At 40.1% G+C, this 24,068-nt stretch overlaps 2 protein-coding genes across 12 annotated transcripts in view; one reads left to right on the forward strand and one right to left on the reverse strand.

Moving 5' to 3' along the window:
• Positions 1-22,587, reverse strand: part of SCEL (sciellin) — a 323,748-nt gene extending 301,161 nt beyond the window's left edge. The window contains exon 1 of the mRNA XM_045070864.1: positions 22,432-22,587. The gene's annotated coding sequence lies outside the window, so the exon portion shown is untranslated. The remainder of the gene's footprint in view (positions 1-22,431) is intronic.
• Positions 22,588-22,642: 55 nt separating this feature from the next.
• The window catches only part of MYCBP2 (MYC binding protein 2), a 272,995-nt gene continuing 271,569 nt past the window's right edge, over positions 22,643-24,068 (forward strand). For all 11 annotated transcript variants that reach the window (XM_013057218.2, XM_013057219.2, XM_013057220.2 and 8 more), the window contains exon 1: positions 22,643-23,275. In XM_013057218.2, coding sequence (XP_012912672.1) covers positions 22,974-23,275 — 302 coding nt within the window. In that variant the 5' untranslated portion in view covers positions 22,643-22,973. The remainder of the gene's footprint in view (positions 23,276-24,068) is intronic.

Here is a 24,068-nt window from a genome sequence, read left to right on the forward strand (position 1 = left end):
CTTTTGAGTGAAATAAATGTTTGTTGTTGTAGTTAATAAAATTTCATTGTTGTTTGTTGTGTGGCATTACTGTGGCGATAGATAACTTGTGTACTCCATTCAATGATGATTATGTAAAAACTGGTTTACTCAATTTCTTCTTTCTGTCTTGCCATCTTTTTCCAATTCCCTTTCCTATATTCAGATAAACACAGAAGAAAAGCAACACAAACCCACTGTCTAAGCAGAATATTAAGAATTGTGAAAAGTCTGAGAATATGTTATTTGCAAGCTAACAAGTTAATCTGTCATAGTTTCAGGAATGCTGGTAGAAATCACAAGACTCCTGCATCAGACTAGAAGAGTAGTTTGTTACAGCAAGAGTACAGCCACAACATCACCAGTTTTGTGCTATTTTCCCAAGCCCCAGTTCCCATAGGGAGTCATAAAGAGGGACAGCTGTCACCTGCACATGAAATGGGTTGCATTTCAGGAGAACTTCAAATTTAGAGAATCCAGGTGTTTTAAGACAGGCACTTGGTAAGCCTGACCTTTGTTCCAAAAGATGTCTTTATTACACTAGACAGCAAGGGTTCTTGCCCTTTGCTGTAGAGGGAGACACTAACCTTAAGTTCCAAGACTGTTTGCTGTACAAATGTTCTTGAAAAATAAACCAGAACAAAATGTAGTCCATACTTAATTCATAAGACATACAGATACGTGAAAGACTCATGAAGAATGGGAAGAAATTTCTCCCAAAGAAGACGTCTATCAGGAAACAGAATGGCATCTCTTCTTCTAGCTGGTTATTCCCAATTGTTGGAAGAAATTCTCTTAGCACCCTCTCCACCCTACCACTTCTACTGACCCCCAACTGTCTTTCATTGTCCTACTCTCAGATTTCTTATATAGACTGAGAAAGAATGGCAGAAACCAGTTATTTCAGAGCCAGATCTGTAAGCCCCTAAACAATCCCAAGCCCAATTCTCAGGCAACAGAGAATTTGCTCTATTACAAATGGACTGTATTGTTTAATCAGTGGGTGGATGGCAGACTTGTCAAGGAAATAATGCAACCTGGTAGCAGACATTTGATTTAAAAAACAAACAAACAAACTCACAACCTTGTAAATTTCTATGTGTAGTATATATGTATAGCAAGGGGATTTGGCAACAGATATCATATGAACAAGGTTTTCAATAATCTTTGATGAAGAAGTTCTTTTAGGAATATTTCAGATGCTACATAATATTATGCAACTTCAGAAGCAAAGAAGACGTAGAACTGGATTCCACAAATGGTAAATATCTGTTTTGTGACTAACATCTCGAAGTTAACAGACAGGTTATTGCAACCAGTTAGACTTTTATTGCAACAAACAAAGGATTAATATTTGAAATATGCAAGGGATTCCATAGTATCTGTGAGAAAACACTGAGCAATTGTGGGGGCCTTGAAGATGTGTTACTCGGATCTCCCTTCAAGAGAAACTGTGGCAAGAAGGGTAGTTGGTGAAATAAGTGATGGGAATTAAGGAATATTCTTATCATGAAGAATGGGGAAAATGTATAGAACTGCTGAATGACTATATTATATACCTGAAACTAATATAACACTGTATATTAACTATGCTAGAATTAAAATTGAAAACTTATAAATGGATAAATGGATGGATGGATGAATGAATGAATAAATAAATAAACAAATAAATAAGAAGGGTAGCTGCTAGATGGCTGCAACATTTTTGGATCCACCACAGTATTCACACCAAGGCCAGGTTCTCCAGGTCGGCTCTCAGCCAATAACTGAGCAAGGCAGGGTACTAGGGCCTACTCATTCCCATCTACCATAAGACTTCTCTGACAGGCATTTGTTGCTCTGGGACTCCCCACTGGCCTGGCTGATGCTTTCTCAGAGCTTCACTGCAATGAGAGACTCCTCATAGTAAACTTTCCTTCCTTCTCTCCTTTCACACATGTCAAATCAGCACTAAGGTCAGAGACTTTCACTATTTATTCCAAGACACTTTTATCCTTCTTTTTCTTTAAAAAAAAATTGTCCATTTTTTAATTTCAAAATTCGAAGGTAACCAATTATTGTTTCCCTCACATAAAATTAGAAACAGGAAAATCTAAAGGTGGCAGCTTTTCTTCTCAAAATTAACATTTAAATTATTGAAATAGATGCTACTCTTTTTTTTATTATTAACATATAATGTATTATTAGCCCTAGGGGTACAGGTCTGTGAATTGCCAGGTTTACACATTTCACAGCACTCACCATAGCACATACCTTCCCCAATGTCCATAACCCACCCACACTCTCCCTACAACCCTTTGTTTGTTTTGTGAGATTAAGAGTCTCTTATGGTTTGTCTCCTTCCCGATCCCATCTTGTTTCATTTATTCCTTTCCTACCCCCCAAACCCCCTATGTTGCCTCTCAACTCCCTCATATCAGGGAGCTCATACGATATTGTCTTTCTCTGATTAACTTATTTCACTAAGCATAATACCCTCTAATTCCATCCACGTCATCGCAAATGGCAAGATTTCATTTCTTTTGATGGCTGCATAGTATTCCATTGTGTGTGTGTGTGTGTGTGTGTGTGTGTGTGTACCACATCTTTATCCATTCATCTGTTGATGTACATCTAGGTTCTTTCCATAGTTTGGCTTTTGTGGACATTGCTATAAACACTCGGGTGCATGTGCCCCTTCGGATCACTACATTTGTATCTTTAGGGTAAATACCCAGTAGTGCAATTGCTGGGTCACAGGGTAGCTCTATTTTCAACTTTTTGAGGAACCTCTATGCTGTTTTCCAGAAAATGGATGCTACTCTTAAAAGATAATGTAACAAATGATCTCATAAAGTAATGGCAGATCTATTAGTATATTTCCCACCCCAGACTGACAACTACACTACAGCAGGGCCAGTAAAACCAATAGCAACACAAAGTTTCTCTGCAAAAAGAAAGGAAAAAAAAAAAACAGAACAGAATCCTCTCTTCCCCATTACATTCTACTAGCAGGTCACCCTTGTTTCTATAAAGTTTGAAATGCAATTACTGTCTCTTTATATGTTCAGCTTGGCATCTGCTTCCTAGGGGATCCAAACTGACCACCCAATAAAAAACAGCAAAAGATTTGAATAGGCAACTCATTAAAAAAGAAATTCAAAGTAGGTAGGCAAACAGACACATACAGCACACACACATAAATAAAAGTATGGAAGGTAGAATGAAAGAAATCTACCTAAAATATATGAAACTGAAGATCTACTGAAAGAAAGAAAATGGAATTAGAATTCAGAAAATTAAGGGTATCCCCTCCAAAAAGCAGGATTATTAATGGATGAAAGAAAAGACTATAAAGATCAGTGGTCTCAATAATCACTATGGTTAACATTTTTACTAAGCACTTACTATGTACTGAGCACTGTTGTATGAGTTTCCATGAATTAGCTCACAACAATCCTGTAGACAGGTACTACTATTATCTCCATATTAGAGATAAGGATGTTGAGGGTCAGAGAGATAAGTAATGTGTCCAAGTTGTTAAAAAAATTCTTTCAAGCTCAGTTTAAAAGGTCATACACAACATGGTTTAGAGATTATACTAAATGCCATTTTATAATAGGATAAAATATAGCACTAAGCCACATCTTATTTTTATGACCTTGGACACATTTTCTAACCATTATGGACATAGTTGCCTCATCCAGAATAGAGCAGTGTTACTTCATTATTTGCAATTATATTTTGAAGATAATATTTAAAGCTATCGCATGCTATACAAATATGATACTGAATGTAGCTAATCTGCTACAGAAATGGAATTTTTACCAAAAAATAGCTATAAAGTACAATTTTAAAAATCCTAAATGTAAAAACATGTAATAGAGCCAAAAATTAACTGAAAATTTATGTTGGCCAATTATTTTCATTATTCCTTAGCTATATATCCACCCATGCATGTATGCATGTGTATACACCTGAAGATTTATAAGTAAATATGCATTTTATGAGAGCTGGTAATAAATAACAAACTTTAAATGTCACTACTTTCCATATTCACCCTCTTGGGAAGAAATAGTAACAATTAATCAGCTTATTGAGGTTCTTTTTAACAAATAAGTTATCATAGTCATAAAGCAGAAGATGCCATAGTGATGATTTCTGTGTGTGGAATAAAAGGGAAAGGACAAGAATGGAAAGTTCTCGTTGATTCTGCAAAATTCTGCTAAACCTCTAGTTATCTTTATGACTTACCCTCTCACATTTTAGCTCTTCAATTCAATTATTTCACTTTCTGAACTAGGGCTATCTTCTTGCTGAATGTTAGCCATATTAAAGTAGTACAATGGCCCAGAAGGATTTTGGTTTTTTAAATTTATTAATAGGGTTACACCACAAACTCACATAATAACAAATTCACTCATATTAGACAAACTGTTATTGTAGTACTCTAAAACCATATTGTTCTATCACCAGTTACATAAAGTATAGGATCATAGCAGTGGGATTTATATAGTTTAGAATAGTTTATTCAATAGTTATCAGATCTGTGAAATTATGAAAAGTATAGTTCTAATAAGTGAAAATCCATTAAATCACTCAAATATTTTGACTAGTGAAGTTGTAATACTACTACTAACTAATGTGTTTACAATTGTTTCATACTATATTTTGAACCAGGGGATGCATTTTTCTTGGATAGGACGATAAGCTGATTCTCTGCTTTGTACTATTTTGTGTTTTTATGTCACCATAAAAAAAGAAATTTTTATGTGCTCAGTTCCATGCTTGTAAAATGGATTCATTGGACAAGATGTTGTACACGCACACACTTTAAGGCACTATTTTTGTTTGTCAACAGAATTAATTTTCTCTCACATTCAGTAAACATTTTTAGGATAGGCCAATATTCATTTTTAGATTGAACTTATATCGCTTTGAAATAAGGATAAATTTTTAAATGTCAGAGATGTGATATTAACTCAAATAGACTAGCACCCATATTATAAGCAATATTGGTAGGTTGATTCTAAAATTTACTCTTTTTTTTCTTATAATTTCTTTGGTACAAAGATTAAGTAAACCTTTCTAATACACTGAAAAAATACTTTATGGTTTGTGTGGGGAAAATGGGGGAGCAACAAAAGATTATGTCAAAAATATTTGTCATAGCTTTCAATGTTATATGTTGGCAGTATTTTTTAAAAATTAACAATTAAATTAGTCACTATTTGTACTTACAAGGAACCAGTCCAATTTCTCTTTTGCCACAGTATAATCAACACTGACCTAGTTCCGCAAACTAAAACTGATATAGACACAGAGGTTGGCTTAGGGTGGGGATTTTCTCTCTGTGGTCAAAAATTCATGGGGTTTCCACACCAGTATTCAGTTTTATAGAGCATGAAGATAAAGCTTGATGTGAAACTGGATTTCTCTTGCCCCTCCTTAAAATAGTTTAAGAAGGAAAATGACAGTGTTTACCAGAGCCTATTGTAGCAACAGTAGTTAAGTAATTATATCTCTTATATCCTGTCCACAGTACAATTTTCAGGGGCCATTTGTGCCTTACACCAGTGGTAACTAACAGAATCATTTGCTCTGTTTCCTGAGCAGAAGCTAAGTGATTATTTATAGGGCTATTTTAGTTTGAGAGCTTGGTTCTCTATTGCCTTACCAGACCAGAAGGGCAACATTTGTCTACTAAATCAGGAAACTAGCATCTATCAAACAAAGAAGTCGCATGTGTCTACCAGCCAGGAGAGTAGAATCAGCCAAGTAGACCAAGAGAGTTGCACCAGATCAGGAGGGTATTACCTGTCTACCAGATCAACAAGGATGCATATGTCTACCAGAACCAATGGTTAACATCTATCCAAAAACTGGGAGGGTATCCTCTGCTTACCAGACCAGGAGGGCAGCATTTTTCAGATACCAGAGGAAAGGACATTAAATGAGTTTATTTTATTTTTGTATTTGTATACTTGTTTAAAAAATCATATTATGGGAAATGCTAGTGATTTAATAATCAAAGACCCACTTATGTATTTTGGCATGAAAATACAAGCATTAGAAAACAAACCCTTGATTATATTGTAATGCATTATATAAGCAGTAGGAGGTCACAGGAAGAGTTATTAGTAGTTATAGCTCTACAGAATTTAGTTTCAGATAATAAGTATATTCTAAGTACAGCAGTTATTCAACTTAATCATTTAAGGAAAGGTATGGGATAAATACATTTATACACAGGCTGGCTTCACTAAAAAGTCTGATACTTTTTTTCTTAAGAGATCTTAATATGAGGTGAAGCAATTTGCAAGGTCAGGAATCTAAAATCATTGTGTATAATTCCACCTTATTCCAAAAATAAGATTATGTAATAGTTAATCAAGAAGTTGTTCTTATTAAGGTACACCAATAAAAAATAACAGTGTTGTTATGACACATTATCTAGACATTCATATTAATCTGGTTCAAACTAGAAAATAACAAAAAACTATTTCTGTGCAAGAAAAAAATCAGCTTTGAAGATAAATGCCATGAGAATTATGCATTTTAATAATTGGAAAAAACACAGAATAATATATTAAGTTATTCATTTATTCATATTCCCCATATATTTAGAGATTTGAGTTGATTTGTGTCCAGAGAAGATAAATACAGAAACCAAAAGGGAATGCCAGGTTATCCATTCAGTTCACACAAACCAGTAATCTTTCAAATTTATTACCCTATCTCCTCCTTAGAGCAAATATTGTGTAACAACTTCTTTACTATCCTGATATTAAATTAATAAATAATATAACATATCTATACATAATAAAAAATACCACAATGCTCTAATTTAAGGGAAAACTAAAATGAAAGTTTGTTTCTCATCTACCCTTCTATCTATCTACAAATATTTTGGTGTTATGTATAATTATCTTACTTCACATATTTAATAATTAAATATATAAATATCTATTATTTTATAAATATTTTATAAATGTAAACCCAGCGAAGCCTAAGCCACGAGGAAAGACCACATGAAAGAGATCTGAGGTGCTCCCAATGACACCCCTAGATCAACTCCCAGTGATGAGAGAGAGCCATCTTGGATGTTCAAGCCCTACTGAGCCCATCTGAGTGCAGCAATGCTTGGCATCACATGGAACAGAAGAACTTGCCAAGTGAGCCAGTTATCCTACAGAAACATAGGAGATAATAAACCTATACTGTTTTAAGTCTCCATATTCTGGGTTGTTCGATTATATAATAATAGACAACCAAAACAGCATTTCTATGTAAAGCTGACTTGGGTTCCAGATTCAAGTCAAAATAAACAGGTCTCTCATCTATTTGAAGATCCAGTAGTACAACTGAAATTCTCTCAGGACAGAGAAGTGTTCTTCATTGTGACAGATTGTCCCATATAATGCAGGATGTTTATTACCTCTAGTCCATAACCTAAATGTCAGTAGGGTTTCCTGGTTATTATGACATGAAAAATATGTCCACAAATTTCCAAAATGCTCTCTTGAGGGAATAGTACTACCTTTGCTAAGAACTACTAATTAAAATTATTATCTGTATAGTGACTACAGTGATAGGTACTGGCAAAGGTAGAAATGAAATATAATCCATGCCTCCAAGAAATCAATAGCTCAATTGCCAAGATGATGAAGGAATAAATGAAATTATAACAGAACCATTAATGTTATAATGGAGATGTTTTCCTGGCACTATGGTTGTACCATGGAGGACCAATAGTTAAATCAGCCCTGGGAAGAGTCAGAATAAGTTTTCTGGACAAGTTAATTATTGGGCTGATTTCTGAAGTGATCCAAGTGGAGAAGAGAGAGGATCAAAACTCTGGCAGAGGGAATAGCTTGTGCAAAGACACAGCATGGGGCACTAGCATCTGTAGAGTTAACAAGGTAGGTTGGGGCCAGATGGTGACATATCTTTATGCTCTACTAGAGAGCACATTCAAATATGAAGGCAATTTTGTAGTACTAGTCAGAGATAGTGCCCTATGTTCACCATGCCACGATGGTAGCAGTTAGCTTGGGACCCTGTGACTTGTTTTGGGCATTGGATGTGTGTGGGAGGCCTTTGAGAGCATCCCCTATGATCTTCTAATTCACCATTTTCCTGCCATGTGTTGGAGGCCAGGAGTCCAGATGGCAGAAGAGGGTTATCTGACTTGTATAAAATGAGTGAAAAGTCAACTTTTATTGTGTTAAGGCACTGAGGTTTGCAGGGTATCGATCAGAATTCTACCAGAAAAAAATCATCCCAAGTGGTTTAAATGAAGAAATTTTTTAAAAAATATTTTATTCATTTATTTATTTTAGAGAGACAAAGAGAGTGAAGTGGGGGGAGGAGAGAGGCAGAGGGAAAGGGAGAGAGAGAATCTTAAACAAGCCCAACACCCAGCACAGAGCCAGATATGGGTCTTGATCCCACGACCCTGAGATCATGACCTGAGCTGAAACCAAGAACTGGACACTCAACTAACTAGCCACCCAGGAGCCCCCAAATGAATAGACTTTAAGGAAGGAAATCCTTTCAGAGGTATGGACATGGTAAGGGAAGAAACATGGGAATCATGTTTCCTCTGAAAAGGCAGAGAGGAAATAGAGTTATCAGAGCCCTGAGAACTGGTGCCACAGAGGAGGAATGCCCCAGCAGGAACTCCAGTCACAAAGGGATATTCTGTTGCCAGAAGAAGGGGAGAGAGCCAGGAATAATACCTTGACCTGCCTTTTCTCCTGTCTTTCTGTCTCCTGAGAGGATTTCCCTGTTGGGCAAACCCAATCAGAATGTAGCCTTGGAAGAGTCCGGGTTTGCAGTGCACTGGAGATCTAGCCTCCTAGGGCACAAAGCTGCTCAGTGAAGGGAGAAGAAAGGCTCTGAAGGGTAAAGAGAATAAGCAGTTCATGGGGATTGTTGTGGAAGCTAGCTTTAATTATTCTAATACAAAATCACTGAAGGATCTGAAGCAGATCTTTAAAATAAGTTCTACTGAAATACAATTCATATGCCATAAAATTCATCCTCTTAAAGTGTACAATTTAGTGGTTTTTAATATATTTGCACAGTTGTGCAATCATCCACACTATCTATTTTTAGAACAATTTCATCACATTCCTCTGCCCCCTCCAAAATACCATACCTCTTAAGGAGTCCCTCCCCATCGCCCCTCCTCCCCAAGTCACTGGCAACCAAATCTACATTGTTTCAATGGTTTTGTCTATATTGGATGTTTCTTCTAAATGGAATCATACAATATGTGGCTTCTGTGTCTGGCTTCTTCGTTTAGTATAACATCTACAAGGTTGTAGCATGTGTTCGTTTTTACTGCTGGATAATATTTCATTGCATATAATTTTCAAAAATGACCATTGTGTAGAGAATAGAATGGACAAAATCAAAAATCAGTGCCAAAGGAATGTGTGTAAGTTGGGGAGTGGTCACATCCTCTAAAAGCATTCTCTTAACCGACCAAGAAATATGTTAGAGAAGATAAACATCATTCTTAATCTCCTGTCCCAAAACAGCCTCTTTTCCTGGCTTCCCATCTCAGTGAATGACATCAATATCCACCCAGAATCTAGGAGTCAGATTAGGATCCTGCATTTCTCTCATCCTTCACATTAGATCACTTGTTCCTGTGTATCTTACCTCTTGAAGTCTCCTCTGTGCTGACTTCCTTAGCTGAGGCCCTCAACAGGTAATGCTGAAGCTACAAGGACCTAACTGATGTCTTTTGTTCAAGGTGCCTGATACGTTCTAATCATCAGGAGAGTAATGATGATAGAAGATGCATAGTGGAGAAGCAGTACCTTTTCTCATTGTTGAGTTAGGAAGCAGAAATTGGGCATGTATAGCCCAACCCCTTCCTCCTTTCATCCTTCAGAGAGTACACAATCTCTTCCCTGTCATGTAAGGAGGGCTACCCTGACAGTATGAAAGTGAGTGCATGGCTGAAAGTGTTAATATCTGGGGTTCAGAAAAGAGAGGTTTTTTGGCTTTATATTGAGCTCTGTCCCCTTACTTAGCCATTTGTTTAATAAAGATAAGTTTTTGCTTTCATTTGCTACAAACAATGATTTTTTAAATCAGAACTTGAAAAAGGACTGTAGCACATACCCAATTTACTGTTTCTCAGTAGCCAAGTGCACAAGAAATCATGATCAATTATGAAGTTTTTATTAGTGAAAAGAAAAAGAATAGGTTTTAAGGGAAGGCAATTTTTTGAGTACTTAGTTATAAGATGAAATTTAGAACACGGCATGACATGAATAATGCCATCAATATTTCAAGCAAATGCAATGACAAATTTTGTATATCTTAATCACAGTAACTGTCCTAGTTTAAACTCCCCCAGGAAATCAGATCTGAAACAAGAACTTGCATGCAGGAAGTTTGTTGACATCACACTTAGGAATAAAACTTGTAAAGAAGTGACAAAACAAGTCTAGGAAGAGAGAAGTTGAACTGAGGATCAGCGGAGAAGCATCAGCCAACCCACAGAGAACTAAGAAATTGGGATGACTTGTAGAGTTGTCACCAAATTAAGGGTAAGGCTAGGCTCCTGTACCACTGCAGTGTTAAGACAGTGAAACAAAACGCACTCGGGGCGTGTAGTGACACAACCATGGTCCAGGCAACAACGTTTTGCTGAGGACAACGCTCAGAGGAGGAAGGGCTCAGCTATGAACTGTCAGCAGCCAACACCTATGACCTCGGGGAAATGACTCAATCGCAAACGGCAGTCAATCAGGGCAATAGCCTATAATGCCCATTTCAGTTCACACCTAACATTGCTTAATTTTATTTGCTTTTCTAGTGAGTTCACCCTATATACAGGATTCAGGGTTGTTGTTGTTGTTGTTGTTGTTGTTGTTGTTTTTCTGCAGAAACCCAAAAGAGGAAAATAAGTGGGATAAACCACAGTCCTTGTTGCTACAGAGTTTCACTCATAAAAGGGAAATTCATAATGACCCTCTTCTCCAGCTGCCCTAGGTTTCCTTACCTTCAGCTAGAACCTCTGCTAGTCTAGGTGGCCTATCTTGTAGGGTCACCCACACTCATTCTTGAGAGTCCTTGGGCCCCTAGTCACCATGCCCTTCTCAGGCTATGTGAACTGTACTTATTCATTTAACATAAAAATTGTAAGGGATATCAAGAGACACATCCGTGGCTTTGCCTAAGTGTTATACATATTCTCCCTGCTCGCATATGGAACAGCAGCCTTATCTACTTCTGATGCCTTGGGTCAATTATTCCTGCCAGTATAGAGACTCTTTTCTTAGTGGTCTCTTGGACTTAGGAGCCTGAAGTTACTGAGAGCAGCCATGATTCTAAGTCCAATGGGGCATTTGACGTTTGGGAACTAGGAGCTTTAGAACTACCGAGTCTAAGCAGGAGAAAAGCACATATTCTCTAAGGGTTCATTGGGAGTAGGCCACTACTACTTTCACTCTGGGTTCTTGAATTCCTATATTCTACCCAGTGGGCACATAGTGCCATGTAATAGCTATTAATTTAAGGTGTATTATGTGTAACTTGTGCCCCAATTGCACCTTCAATTCCATATACAGCAAGTCCCGGGTGGTAATTTATACGATAGGGTAAGTGGATCCAATTGGCACTGGATTTGTTTCTTCTTATTCCTGCAACAAATTTACTAAGTTAAAACAAACCAAATGTACTAATGTACTATCTTACATTTTTGATGGTCAGAAATCCTAAAATCAAGATGTTAGCAGGGTTATATTTCTTGTAGAGGCTCTAGGGAAGCCTTCATTTCCTTGTCTTTTCCAGCTTCTAGAGGCCACCTGTATTCCTTGGCTTATGGCCCTTCCTCCACAGTCAAAGCCAGCAGCATAGCATCTTTAAATCTGTCTCTTTTTCTCTTTCTCCTCTCCTAATCATCATGCCTTTCTGTTTCCATTGTCACATTGCCTTCTCTCACTCTGACCAACTGCCTCCTTCTTATAAGAATCTTGTTGGGGCACCTGGGTGGCTCAGTCAGTTTAGTAGCCGACTCTTGATTTTAACTCAGATCATGACCTCAGGGTTGTGAGATCAAGTCCCACATAGGCCTGTATGCTCAGCAGGGAGTCTGCTGGAAAATCCCTCTCTCTTTGCAACCCCCCCTCCTTCTCTAAAATAAACAAATAAATCTTAAAAACAAAAAACAAAAAATCACTTGTGATTCCATTAGACCCACCTGGATAATCCAGGATAATCTTCATCTAAAGATCTTAAACTTGATCACATCTGCAAAGTCCCTTTTTCCATGTAAGATATTCACAGTTTCTAAGGATTACAATGTGGACAGTTTTGGGGGGCGTCATAATTTGATCTACCACAAATATACATGAACTGTCACATATCATTTACTATAAAGTGAATCCCCTGGTCTGAGACAATGGTTTTCTGAATCCCTTATTTATGAAACAGAGTTCTGTAAGCCTTCAGATAACAGTTCTGGCCAATGTGGGTAGGGAAAGCAAATTCACAGCAGACTATGCATCACTCCCACCCAAGTTGAATCACTGGCCTTTCCAGGGTGGAATCTAATTTTCTTGCAAGTGGCTGGTTGGTCTTCAGGGTTTACAACATATTAAGGACTTAGTGTTGGTATATTTTGCTGGCAGGTTGTATATTTGGCTGTTGCAGTAGCTAGATCAGCATTGTTAAGGCAGAGAACTAACTGTAAGTTCCATAGCTACTCTGTGCATGTGCACCATAGCTATTCTGCACCATAACTACCCTGTCCATTTGCTCTGCATGTCCCCTGTGGGTGGACAAAAGTAGAGCCTAGCAAATATCAACTATGTGGTCATTTATCGTCTCTACCTTGATAGGATATTCTCTGATGCACATCACCATGTGATTTGATTCAAAGACTGCCACACTTCATGTCCACTCTCATACATCCATTCACATGTCTCTTCCACAGCCCTTCTTCTCTCCAATCTTTCAGTCTTTCTATTTCCAAGCCCCTATCAGTTGCCAAAGCCATCTGCCACTACCTGTGAGTCTTACTTCAGGTCATTTGCTCTTTATATGCAAAATGCTTGAACAAAGCTTAGCCTTTTTTCTCCTCCACCAGCCAGTTTTAAGGGACTTCATAATCCCACGCAACAACATTAATTGAGTTTAGAGGCCGGTACCAGTTCAATAATGGTTGATGGACACAGGAGTCTGGCCACACATCCATACAGCTTACTTGTGTTCTGGGCCTGCTCATGCCCAATCATGGATATATTACTTACTCTGACCATAGGTTTTTTTTAAAGATCTATTTATTTATTTGACAGACAGAAATCACAAGGAGGCAGAGAGGCAGACAGAGAGAGAGGTGGAAGCAGGCTCCCTGCTGAGCAGAGAGCCCGACATGGGGCTCGATCCCAGGACCCTGGGATCATGACCCGAGCCGAAGGCAGAGGCTTTAACTCACTGAGCCACCCAGGCGCCCCCTGACCATAGGTTTTTCTGGGCCCACTGGACCTTATGAATTAGTGGGTCTGACAAAACTCAGCTCCTTACAGGCAGTTCAACAACTTGACATCTCATGGTGAGGTGCTCTATCTCTATCAGGGCCCAAATAGCCTGGCAGACTTTTTTTTTGCTAAAAGGTTTTCTGGTGGGTTTTTTGTTTGTTTGTTTTGGTTTTGGGGTTTTTTTGCCTTGCTTCAGAACCCGTGCACTTTTCTTTATGATTCATTTCCCATTCATTCTCTAGCATCTTTCCCCACCACTGATACATCTAATATCATAGGCGCTATCATGTTGTATGGTCCAAGAAGCAAAACTGCTCTCTTTACAGTTAAGAGATGATGCAGAGCCCTTTACTGTTCTGGGCAGTACTTAAAGTTGGCAGCCATCTGTGTCATTCAGGAAATGTGTCAGAGCAATATTCTCAAGTAAATATTATGCCTGTAGACTTAGAGAAGCCTAGCAAGTGTTGTTCCTCCTTCTTTGTGGTAGGAAGTGTGAAATGTGATAACTTACCCTTTACTTTGTAGGAGATTTTTGACATGTTTCGGACCACTGGAACCCTAACTTTCAGCATTTCATTTCTCTTCCCAGTACATCTATGGTGCTCAGAAGAGTAATCTAGTTCCAATATCTTTATAATGAATACTTTTCTTAGCCTCTCAAAAGCTTAGGCCATTGCACCTACAAGTGCTTTCCATCTGCAATTATCCCATCTTAGTTCACCTCCAGTGAAAGTTTCAGCAATTGCACAGTTCTACCCATCTCAGGGCTATCACACCCAACCTACCACCATTGATGGTCTGTTGGGTTTTTTGTTTATGCATAATAGTATTGCCACAAACTCAGTGGTTGACTTTATCACACACTTACTATTTGACAGTTTCCATACTTTAGAAGACTAAGCATAGGGGCACCTGGGTGGCTCAGTGGGTTAAGCCTCTGCCTTCGGCTCAGGTCATGTTTTAGGGTCCTGGGATCGAGCCCCACATTGGGCTCTCTGCTCAGCGGGGAGCCTGCTTCTCTCTCTCTCTCAGCCTGCCTCTCTGCCTACTTGTGATCTCTGTCTGTCAAATAAATAAAATCTTAAAGAAGAAGAAGAAGACGACGACGACGACTAGGCATGGCTTAGCTCTGTCCTCTGCAAGGCTGCAACCAAGGTATCACTTGGGGCTACAGGCTCATCCAAGACTCAATTGAGAAAGGAACAACTTCCAAAGCCAGATTTTTTTTTTTTTTGGCAGAATTTAGTTCCTCACAGGCTGCCAGACTGTGGGACTCAGTCGTTATTGGCTGTTGGCCAGAGGCTACCATTGGCTCCTTGCTATGTGGACCTCCCCATGCTGTAGCTCACACATGGCAGCTTGTTCCTTCCACATCAACAAGGAAGTGGAGGCCCCAGCAAGACGAGAGTGATAATATAATACTAATCAGTCACATATGTGTAAATGTGTACATCCTGTCATTTTTGCATTATTCTATTGGTTAGAAGAAAATTTCAGGTCCTACCCTACAAAGGAGAAAGGTTTATACAAGAGCAGGTATATTAGGAGATGGAGATCATGGGGTCACCCTAGAAACTGTCCACCAAAGATGAGATCCCCATTGTCAACCAACCAGTGGATGATCAAGATCTAACACCCATCCCATTTTAGAGTTCACTTTTTCAGACCACTCCCTATACCAACTGACTTAAGTCAGGTTCCTTGAGAAACAGATTTAGAAGTGGAGACTTGCATGCAGGAGGTTTATTGCTGAGTGCTTTCAAAAACAGCCTGCAAATGAGTGAGGAAAGGAGGATGGCTTAAGAGAGAGAAAGAAATGGAACTGCAATGCAATTGCAACAAAGGCCTTAGCTAATTCCATGCAGAATTAAGGAGCAGGGATGGCTCTTCAGAATCATCCTGAATTAAAGTCAGAGGTCCAGATCTTTGTACACCACATCTACCTGTTATTTGATGAGGATTCCCTCTGGGGATGGAGTGGAACCTTCAGCGAGACAGCTCCCTAAAGCCACAAGTAACTTTTGAAAGGTGAGTAGTCAACACTCCCAGAAGCTAGGGGAATAAGTGCCTCAGATCTGGAAGGTTATGGGGGAGGTATATCACTGCAGAAATCTTTAATAAATCCAATAGCGTGATATAAAACATAGTTTAGTGAACTATCTGATGTTGTGACTTGAATAAAGCAAAGAAATTTAGGACCCATGGGAATGAGTGGATTTTTATGCTTTTGACTATTTTTTCATAAATATTTCTTCTTTCAGGCAGACTACTCAAAGAAACTAGATAGAAAGCACATTTTTTTGGACAAGATGTTGGAGCTGGTGTATCAAGTAGGAACATTTTTATTTACAAGTAACAGAATACCTCATTAACAGTAACTGAGACAATTTAGAGTTCTTTTTCTTGCATAAAAACAAGTTTGAAATTTTGTTCAATGACTCTATAATGTCAAGGCCAATGTCAGTGATGCTCTCTGCCTTTATCTCATACCGCTTGTTTCATGGTTACCAAATGTCAGCCATCCTGTTCATTTTTAAAGTGGAAATAGAGACAGAAGCAATAAGAAGAGATTTTCCTTTATCTTTTTGGCCTAAATTGTGTCCTAAAGCCAATCCTAAATACAGGAGAGGCTCACAGAGAGAATATTTCACTTTTTCCAGTCTTTAAAGTAGAGGAAAGCAAGGAAGGTGGGGGGACAGTGAATTTGGACTGGGTGTGGTGTATCAATCAATTTTGTTTTCAAACCAGGTTTCTGTTTTGCTGACTGAGCTCAGATGCACAAGCTTTAAAGACCAGATATGAGATGATAAAATGCCATCATTTTGCTGAGAAGCCAAATCAAGTCTATTATTTGGATGGAAGACTATTCGTATCGCTCAGGTCCAAACAGGAAAACAGAAAGGCATGTGAGAGGTCATTAAGAGAGAGAATTGAATATGAGGAACTAATTTCAACAGTAGTGAAGGAACTGAAAAGCCCAATGAAGGACAGAGGCATCTAAGAATTGATATCTGCAGTTAGTCACTATAATGCCTAAGGCTGGAGAGACCAAAGGAAAAGATGCTATTACCAGATTCTGGGACCTAGGCTGCCAAGTGAGAACTGGGTCCACAACAGAGGTTACCTGGCTAGAATTGGATCATGGAAGAAGTTGCCCAGCCGGAGTGGAACCACAGAGAAGATGGGGGGAGATATTGCCCAAAGCAGAAGGGGGTAAGATGGGGTAAAAGGTTTGGAGGCATGGTTTCTCCCCTCTTCCCACTTCCCAACCATCTATCTCACTCCATTGGCTGAATCTTACTTGAAGCTAGCTGTCAAGGGAGCCTGGAAAATGTAGTTTGCGGGGTTCACTCCCTTGCTGTACAGAGCAGAGCAGGGAAATGGAGAGAAATGGATTCAGGAACAAATGAGCAAATGATCGCCCTTCCATCTCACCCTCATGTAGAGGTGGACTTTAGGAATACTTGTGTGGAAGCCATAGTTTTTCTCCAGAAGCAATGTTGTCTTTGCTCTTCCACATAAATAATTTAGTTCCCAACATGTGACATCATACAGATAAGATTATTCTCTCTATACTAAGAAAATACTGTCACCAAAAATTAATTTAGGGAAGTATGAACTATTTTTCATGTATTATATTTCTTAGAAACTTTTAAACAGCTCTGGCCCAGTATGAAAGCAAACCTGATATTAAAGAAAGGGGGCAAAATCTTTAATTATGAAGAACTAATATATCAACTTATTTTTACTTTCAAAATAAAAAGTAAAAATATTGATCAAAACAGGAACTTGAACTAGGTAGGGCTAAGACTTTCATGTTAAATACAGGTAAATTAACAGAGAATGTGAGCCATGGATGGTATATAATTTCTGACCCTAGGAGTGTACCATAGCCACCAGCCATTTAAGAAGAAATTATGATCTGTTTAGACTATTGTATCAAAATGCAACTATCAGTTAGAATTCCCAAAACCCACTGAACTTAATGAAAGTAAGCAATATGTTTTGTGACTTAACAAATCATATAAGAACAGAGTATTTTAGGGAAACAAATAATTTTTGGATTCTATTTTTCTTGTCAGGTCAAGATACAGTTAATCTGTGTTTGTGAAAAGGACTATATTAAAAAACATACTTCTAAATCCAAGTGTATAACTCAAAGTTTATAACTGTTTGTTTCTTCCTCTGGTACAAGACTGGGATACACTTCAAATAAGGGAGACCACACATACTATTAATAATAACAGTTGTGTTTGACAGGTAGTATGCTAAGCAAATCCCTCATATATATTATTTAACTTAATCCTCAAGGAGTCTAATGAAGTAAGTGCTCTTATTACCCTCATTTTAGTGATGAGAAAACGGCCTGGCAGAGGGTACATGTCTTTAAAATAAGATCACGCTTAGTATAATCATTTTAGAACCATGTAGATAGATCCTGATATCTGGATTAGGAAGAAATATCTTAACAACAATGCATTTCAAGGAAATTTTGATATGATAAAATTACTATTATGTAAAAATTTCAATAATGCTTCAGGTTTAGGAAGATACGATTTTATTATTAAACTATTTAACCTTAACAATAATGACCAACCTAATATTTATAAACTACAGTGAAGTTTTCAATGTTAAAATGCAAGGTTCTTACATTTTTCTTTCACAGAATTATACTTTATACGCCTTTATCATTTGTGAAAGCTTTTTTTGGTTTAAAATGCATCACAACAACAAGATTTTCAAAACATGATTTACATTCAAATATATATTAATGAATTTCACACACTTTAAAGAATATCTTCACATTTAGAATAATTTTTCAGGGCTGACAACATCCATATTTACCTCAAGCCCCCTAGAATCTAAATTTTTTATTTATAGGAAGACATAAAATTTGTATCTTTAAAAACTAAGATGAATAAAAAGAAAAAAGCATTATTTCTTCATACCTACAAATTATGGAATTTTCCAAAGCTCTAAAAACAACATTTATTTAAAGCAAGAGGTCATGATATCTAGGGAAGCCAATATGTAATTTTTGTGTAAAAGAGTTTAAATTGCCATGTTTAATTTTTTTTCTGTTTATTTTGGAGTATTAAATATAGTACAAAAAGCAATTTTCATTTTAAGTGCCTATGGTCATTTTGTCAAGAATGTAGAATCATGGTCCTTAAGGGAAGCTTACCGAAGAGTGAAATACTTCCTCACTATTCAAGCTTGAGCATTTTTTTCCTTCTAAATTGTTCTCAGCTACTAAGTTTGGTCTTAAAAATGGTCTCAGCTACCAATTTTGTTTTTAAATGTCCCAACACTGTTGTACAAATTTGGGAAACAACCCTGACTCTTGACTTGACCACAGCATTTTCAGCAATCTTGATGTTCCTCATAACAAAAGTGCTTCCCGTGTTTGTAATCTTATAGCTTTAGTACAATGTTAACCTTTTAAATGAAACTAACAACATTAATCATTGCCCTCTTACATACACTTTATGGTTTCTGTCTGTTATTTACTACATCAGTGTTGAAGGCTTCCTTAAAAACAAAACAAAACAAAACAAAAACAAAAAACATATCCTTAAAGATACAGAGTACATAAAATACAAATCTGAAGAGTTTAGAAAATTGTACGCCCAGGTTTGCAATTTCAAGTCGAAAAGAGAGACCAAATCTGTGATTATACCTATGAAAGATGAAGCCATAGTCTTACACAATCATTGAGGAGAGATGCTTTTGAGAAATGAACATGATTATCATCCACAGACTAAAAAATACTACGCATGTGTTTTATTTTAAAATTTCGTTATAAAATGGGCAAAGTCAGGATTTGCCTGAGTTCCAGGTTATTCTTTACGGGCGATTGTGTCCTTAAGTCTTGTCTAGCCAATTCTGACACCCAACCCGCCCAGGGCTCCCTGCACCCTCCCTCCGAACCAAAGGCACACACACGCCCAGCCTGGCCAGAAGATAAAGCTAAGATGGCAGCGCCGAAAGTACTGGGGCCGCACTCAGTGGGGCTGGAAAAACAGAAGCAAATCTCTTTATATTCTTTCATTCTGCATATTCTTGACTAACAAGGGCCCCCCATTCCCACGCCCACCACAGAGGCAGTATGAGGTATTCAGTAGTAGTACGCGCAGGATTGACAGGAGGGGACTCCTGCTTTGCACGCGACGAGAAACCCACATCCCCCGTCTGCAGCGACGGCTCAGGTGGCTCTCGCGCATTACCTTGGGGACCACCTTCCCCTCAAATCCCCTTGGCAATGGAATTAAGGGTGACTTTCGTTCCCGGCATGCGCCCGATTCCCCGCCAACCCAAGGGAACCTTCCCAATGCCCAGCTGCCAGGGCAGTAGCTGTAGCAGTGCCCAGGGAGCGCGCAGTGCCCGGGCAGGAAAGAGAGGCGGCGGAGGAGAAAAAACTGCATTGGCTATCAATTTAGGGTAGAGCAGCCCTTGCTGCTGCCGTGGAAGGAAATGCGGCCAACCGCTACAGAAACGCCACTCTCCGCCACCTAAGTGAGCATGTGTGCGACTCCGCGCACGCCTAGTTGCACCGCTCAATGACAACGGGTTTCGCAGGAAATTATCCAGTTACCGGGTTTTGCGCGTACCCAGAAGGCCCTGGAAGGGGCCTGGCTGAGACTGAAGCGCGAGGTCAAAGCCGAAGCGAAATTAAGGGGTGGGAAGAACTCTGAGAACCATGCCGCCGCTGGATTCTATCCCCACTAGAAACTCCAAGAGCGCTGTGACTGAGCAAGCCACTCCCTAAACCCGGACTGGAAATGCTTCTTTTTGCAGGCGACCTTCATTAATTCATTCACCCAATATTTGGTTCCCTCCTGCTTAAGGCTAGATAGAGCCTGTGCTAGGAGCTGAGAATGTAGTGGGGGAACTGACACAGCCACCGTTCCGTCCTCACGGAAAAGTCTAGTGTTCTGTTCTGTGTATTACAATTCGAGAAAAGCCATGTGCCAAGGTGGACATCCTAGATGTTTGAAGTTTTTCTGCAATCCCATGCAATGCCCTTTGACCATTATTCCGAGGATGAAGTTTACCCAAAGACATACAAATAGCAGTCAGAATCTAAATTCTGGATTGTCAGAGCCTGTTGGCTACCTGGCTGGTTGATCAACAGTAATGAGCCCTTGCAGCTTCTACTCATTGGGGTCTTTAACTGTCCTAGCATTTCACTGTCTCAATATCTTCTCTTTTTTGGGGGGGGTGGGGGTGCTTCCTGTCCAACGCTGAGGTTTTTAACTGTGCTGAAGCATCAGGACGGGAATTTAGTTTAACAAACAATTACTGGTGACCTACTATGTGCCAGTTTCTAGACTAGGGATTGAGGAAGACACAAAGATAAATAAGAAGCTCTTGTTTATGAGCTCATAGTTGAGAAAACCAGTACAAAACCTGTTTAACAGGGCTATTCACAGTGCTAAAATATCATGACTTCCCATGCCAGTCCTTTGGCCCTATGGTCTTTTTTTTTTTTTTTTTAAGAATTTATTTATTCATTTGACACACACAGACACACAGAGAGAGAGAGAGAGAGAGAGAGAGAGATCACAAGTAGGCAGGCAGAGAGAGAGAGGGAAGCAGGCTCAGAGAGCCTGATGTGGGGCTCAATCCCAGGATCCTGAGATCATGACCTGAACCAAAGACAGAGGTTCAACCCAGAGCCACCCAGGCACCCTTGTCCCTATGTTTCTATTATCCCACTTGTAGCTATCATTTTTTTTTTTTTAATGAAAATGACATTCATACGTTAAAGCCCCAGGTAAAATGCACTGCTTTAGCACTCTCTTCCAGCAAAAGCTAGAATTAATTTATTTCTCCCCTCCTTGTTTATACTTTCCAAAACACTAACCAAGGTTTTGGTTGTTTTTTTTGTTTTGTTTTGTTTTGTTTTTTGAAAAGTACACTTGTGGAAAGGGCTAGTAAATAGAGAGGCGCTTGGGTGAACCACTTGGGTGGTTCAGTGGGTGGAGCAGTGGACTCATGGTTTCCACTCAGGCCAAGGTCTCAGGGGTTCTGGGTTTCTAGGAGCATCCGGCCTTCCCCGTGCATACAAGCAAGCAAGCCCTCCCCCAATAAATAAATACCCCCCCCCCTTTTTAAGAGCCAGTAAGTGGATAAAGAAAATAGTCCTGGGAATGATAGGATTAGGAAGTTATTTTGTCAAGAGTATAAACTGAGCAGACTCTTCAAATTGAGAGTCAAATAGGAAAAACTTAGGAATCAAGGTTCATTGGCACATGCATTTCTAGCGCAGTTATTTATACAGGGTTAGTAGAATAGCTTGGCGCAAGAGACTCAGCAAATGTTACATTTTAAGAGATAAAATGTTAAGATCTTTGGTAGATATGACGTTTTCAGATGTCACACATAGTCACAATTAACAGCTTCAGGTCAGATTCAGGAATTATCTCTAGTAACGTAAGTCTGGGCAGAAAAAGATAAGCCATTGAGTGACCGCTGTCAGGAGATAAGAGTGCATTCTAAAGAAGAGTGTGAGGTCAACGTAGTATGTAAGAAAAGTACTACTGCACTAAGGTTTGGCTCTGTGGTAAATGTTGAGAAAAAGAATTTAGGAAATGTGACTTGTCTGCAAATTCTACTTTTTTAATCTGTGAATTCTACTTTCATAGGGAAAAAAATGCACTAGCTTACTACCTGTTTTTCGAAATTAAAAGGATTTTAATCCCAATGATAAAACATCTAAAATAGGATCACCACTGATACTTCTAATTTGGCTGGTCTTCTCTGCCTGTGATTCTGAATTAGCCAGCACTCTTCTCAGAAAATCTTCATGTTGGGAGTGCACACTTTGAGAAAAAGTATCAGGAGGGTGCGTAACACTCATTCTCCAGCGGGGAGGACATTCCCTCTTTCAAGTCCAAGTTCTCCCACCTGAGGGGAACCCCATTACCTGAAGCCAAGAGTCTGTAGCTGACAGCCTTCCCAGCACTTTCCCTACGCTTCCTCAAGCTGCTAGTAAAACACGGAGAGGTGGATTTCTTTCGGATTCCGCACCACTCAAACGCCCCACACCCAAAGCCCTGAGGCTGAGGGAGTGGTGGCGAGAGGGGGGTGGGGAGGGAAAAGGGCTGGAGTTACTGAGCATGTGCAAGGAGTGGCGCATGCCCAGTGCGGACAGCAGCTTCCCATTGCGGGTAACCCCGGCGGTGGCAGCGGTGGCGGCGGCGGCAGCGGCGGCACCGCCTCCTCCTCACACTCCCGAGGTGGCGGGGTTAGATGAGCGGTCCCAGTAGCGGCGAGGGCGGCGCAGGGGGGAGAAAGAGAAGACCGAGGAGGAGGAGGAGGACGCCGTCTTTGTAGTGCCCTGCTGCGGGAACGAGAGGCCGCTGCCAGAGCCGTCGTCGTTGGAAAAGGGCTGTGTGCGCGCGCGTGTCTGCTTGCCCGGCCCGCAGGGACGAGGCAGCGGTGGCGGCGGCGGCGGCGGCGGCGAGGATGATGATGTGCTCAGCGACTGCCTCCCCCGCCGCCGCCTCCTCGGGGCCCGGCGGGGACGGATTCTTCCCAGCCGCCACCATCTCTTCCTCCTCGGCGCCGGGGGCGCTGTTCATGCCGGTTCCCGAGGGCTCCGTGGCTGCGGCGGGGCTGGGGCTGGGGCTGCCGGCCGCGGACTCCCGGGGTCACTACCAGCTGCTGCTGTCAGGCCGGGCCCTGGCCGACCGCTATCGGAGGATTTACACAGCTGCGCTCAGTGACAGGGACCAGGGGGGCAGCAACGCTGGACACCCAGCCTCCAGGTGCGTCTCCAGTGCCCTTGCTTGGGCCACATGCCGCATGTGTGTGCGTTCGTGTGTGTGTGTGTGTGTGTACGTGCATGCATGTATGTGTGTCTGCGTACCTGTTTACTGAGTTGTCTTTCTACAAGGGCTTGATGCTGGGTGGTGGAAGCACTTACTGAGATAGGGTGCGGTGGCAACAATTTCTGCCGTGTGTGTGACTGTCTTTGTGGGGGGTTAGTGAGAGTGGGAGGTAGCATGTGATGTTAGAAAAGGTGATGGTGCCGGTCGGTTACGACACGTGTGTGTGTGTATTGTTGAGGAGGGAGGAGGGATTGGTAGAGGCTAAGAGGGCATTGCACGGAGAGAATTTGCAAGAGTGGTGAAGGAAGTGGCGTTCCAGTACCTCTGCCGCAATGGTATTTGTACGTATTCTACCAACTACCCCCCCCCACCCCCCAGTGATATTCCATCCTCCACTTTCCACCCCCCAAAAATCTACCTTTCACTTAAGGGGAGCAATGGTATAGGTTAAGGATGGTGTCATATATTGGATGAGTTTTAAATAATCGTGCCGTTGGATAAGGCACGGAGTTTAAGAGATTTATGCAAAGGAGATGCAGAAGGAGATTTATGTGGATGTGAAACGGTGTCTAGTAGAGATTTTTAGAGCTGTACTTTGGTAACAACTGGACATTTTGGTATTCTAGAGATGTGATTGCAGCTGCACTTGAGTTCTGATGTCCTATCAGCCATTTCCTTTCATCTTATGTTCTATTTCCCCTATTATTTATAGACTTTAGAGTAGAAGAGG

The sequence above is a fragment of the Mustela putorius genome, unplaced genomic scaffold (genome assembly GCF_011764305.1).
Source record: "Mustela putorius furo isolate JIRA1106 unplaced genomic scaffold, ASM1176430v1.1 tig00003974_pilon_pilon_pilon, whole genome shotgun sequence".
NCBI lineage: Eukaryota > Metazoa > Chordata > Mammalia > Carnivora > Mustelidae > Mustela > Mustela putorius.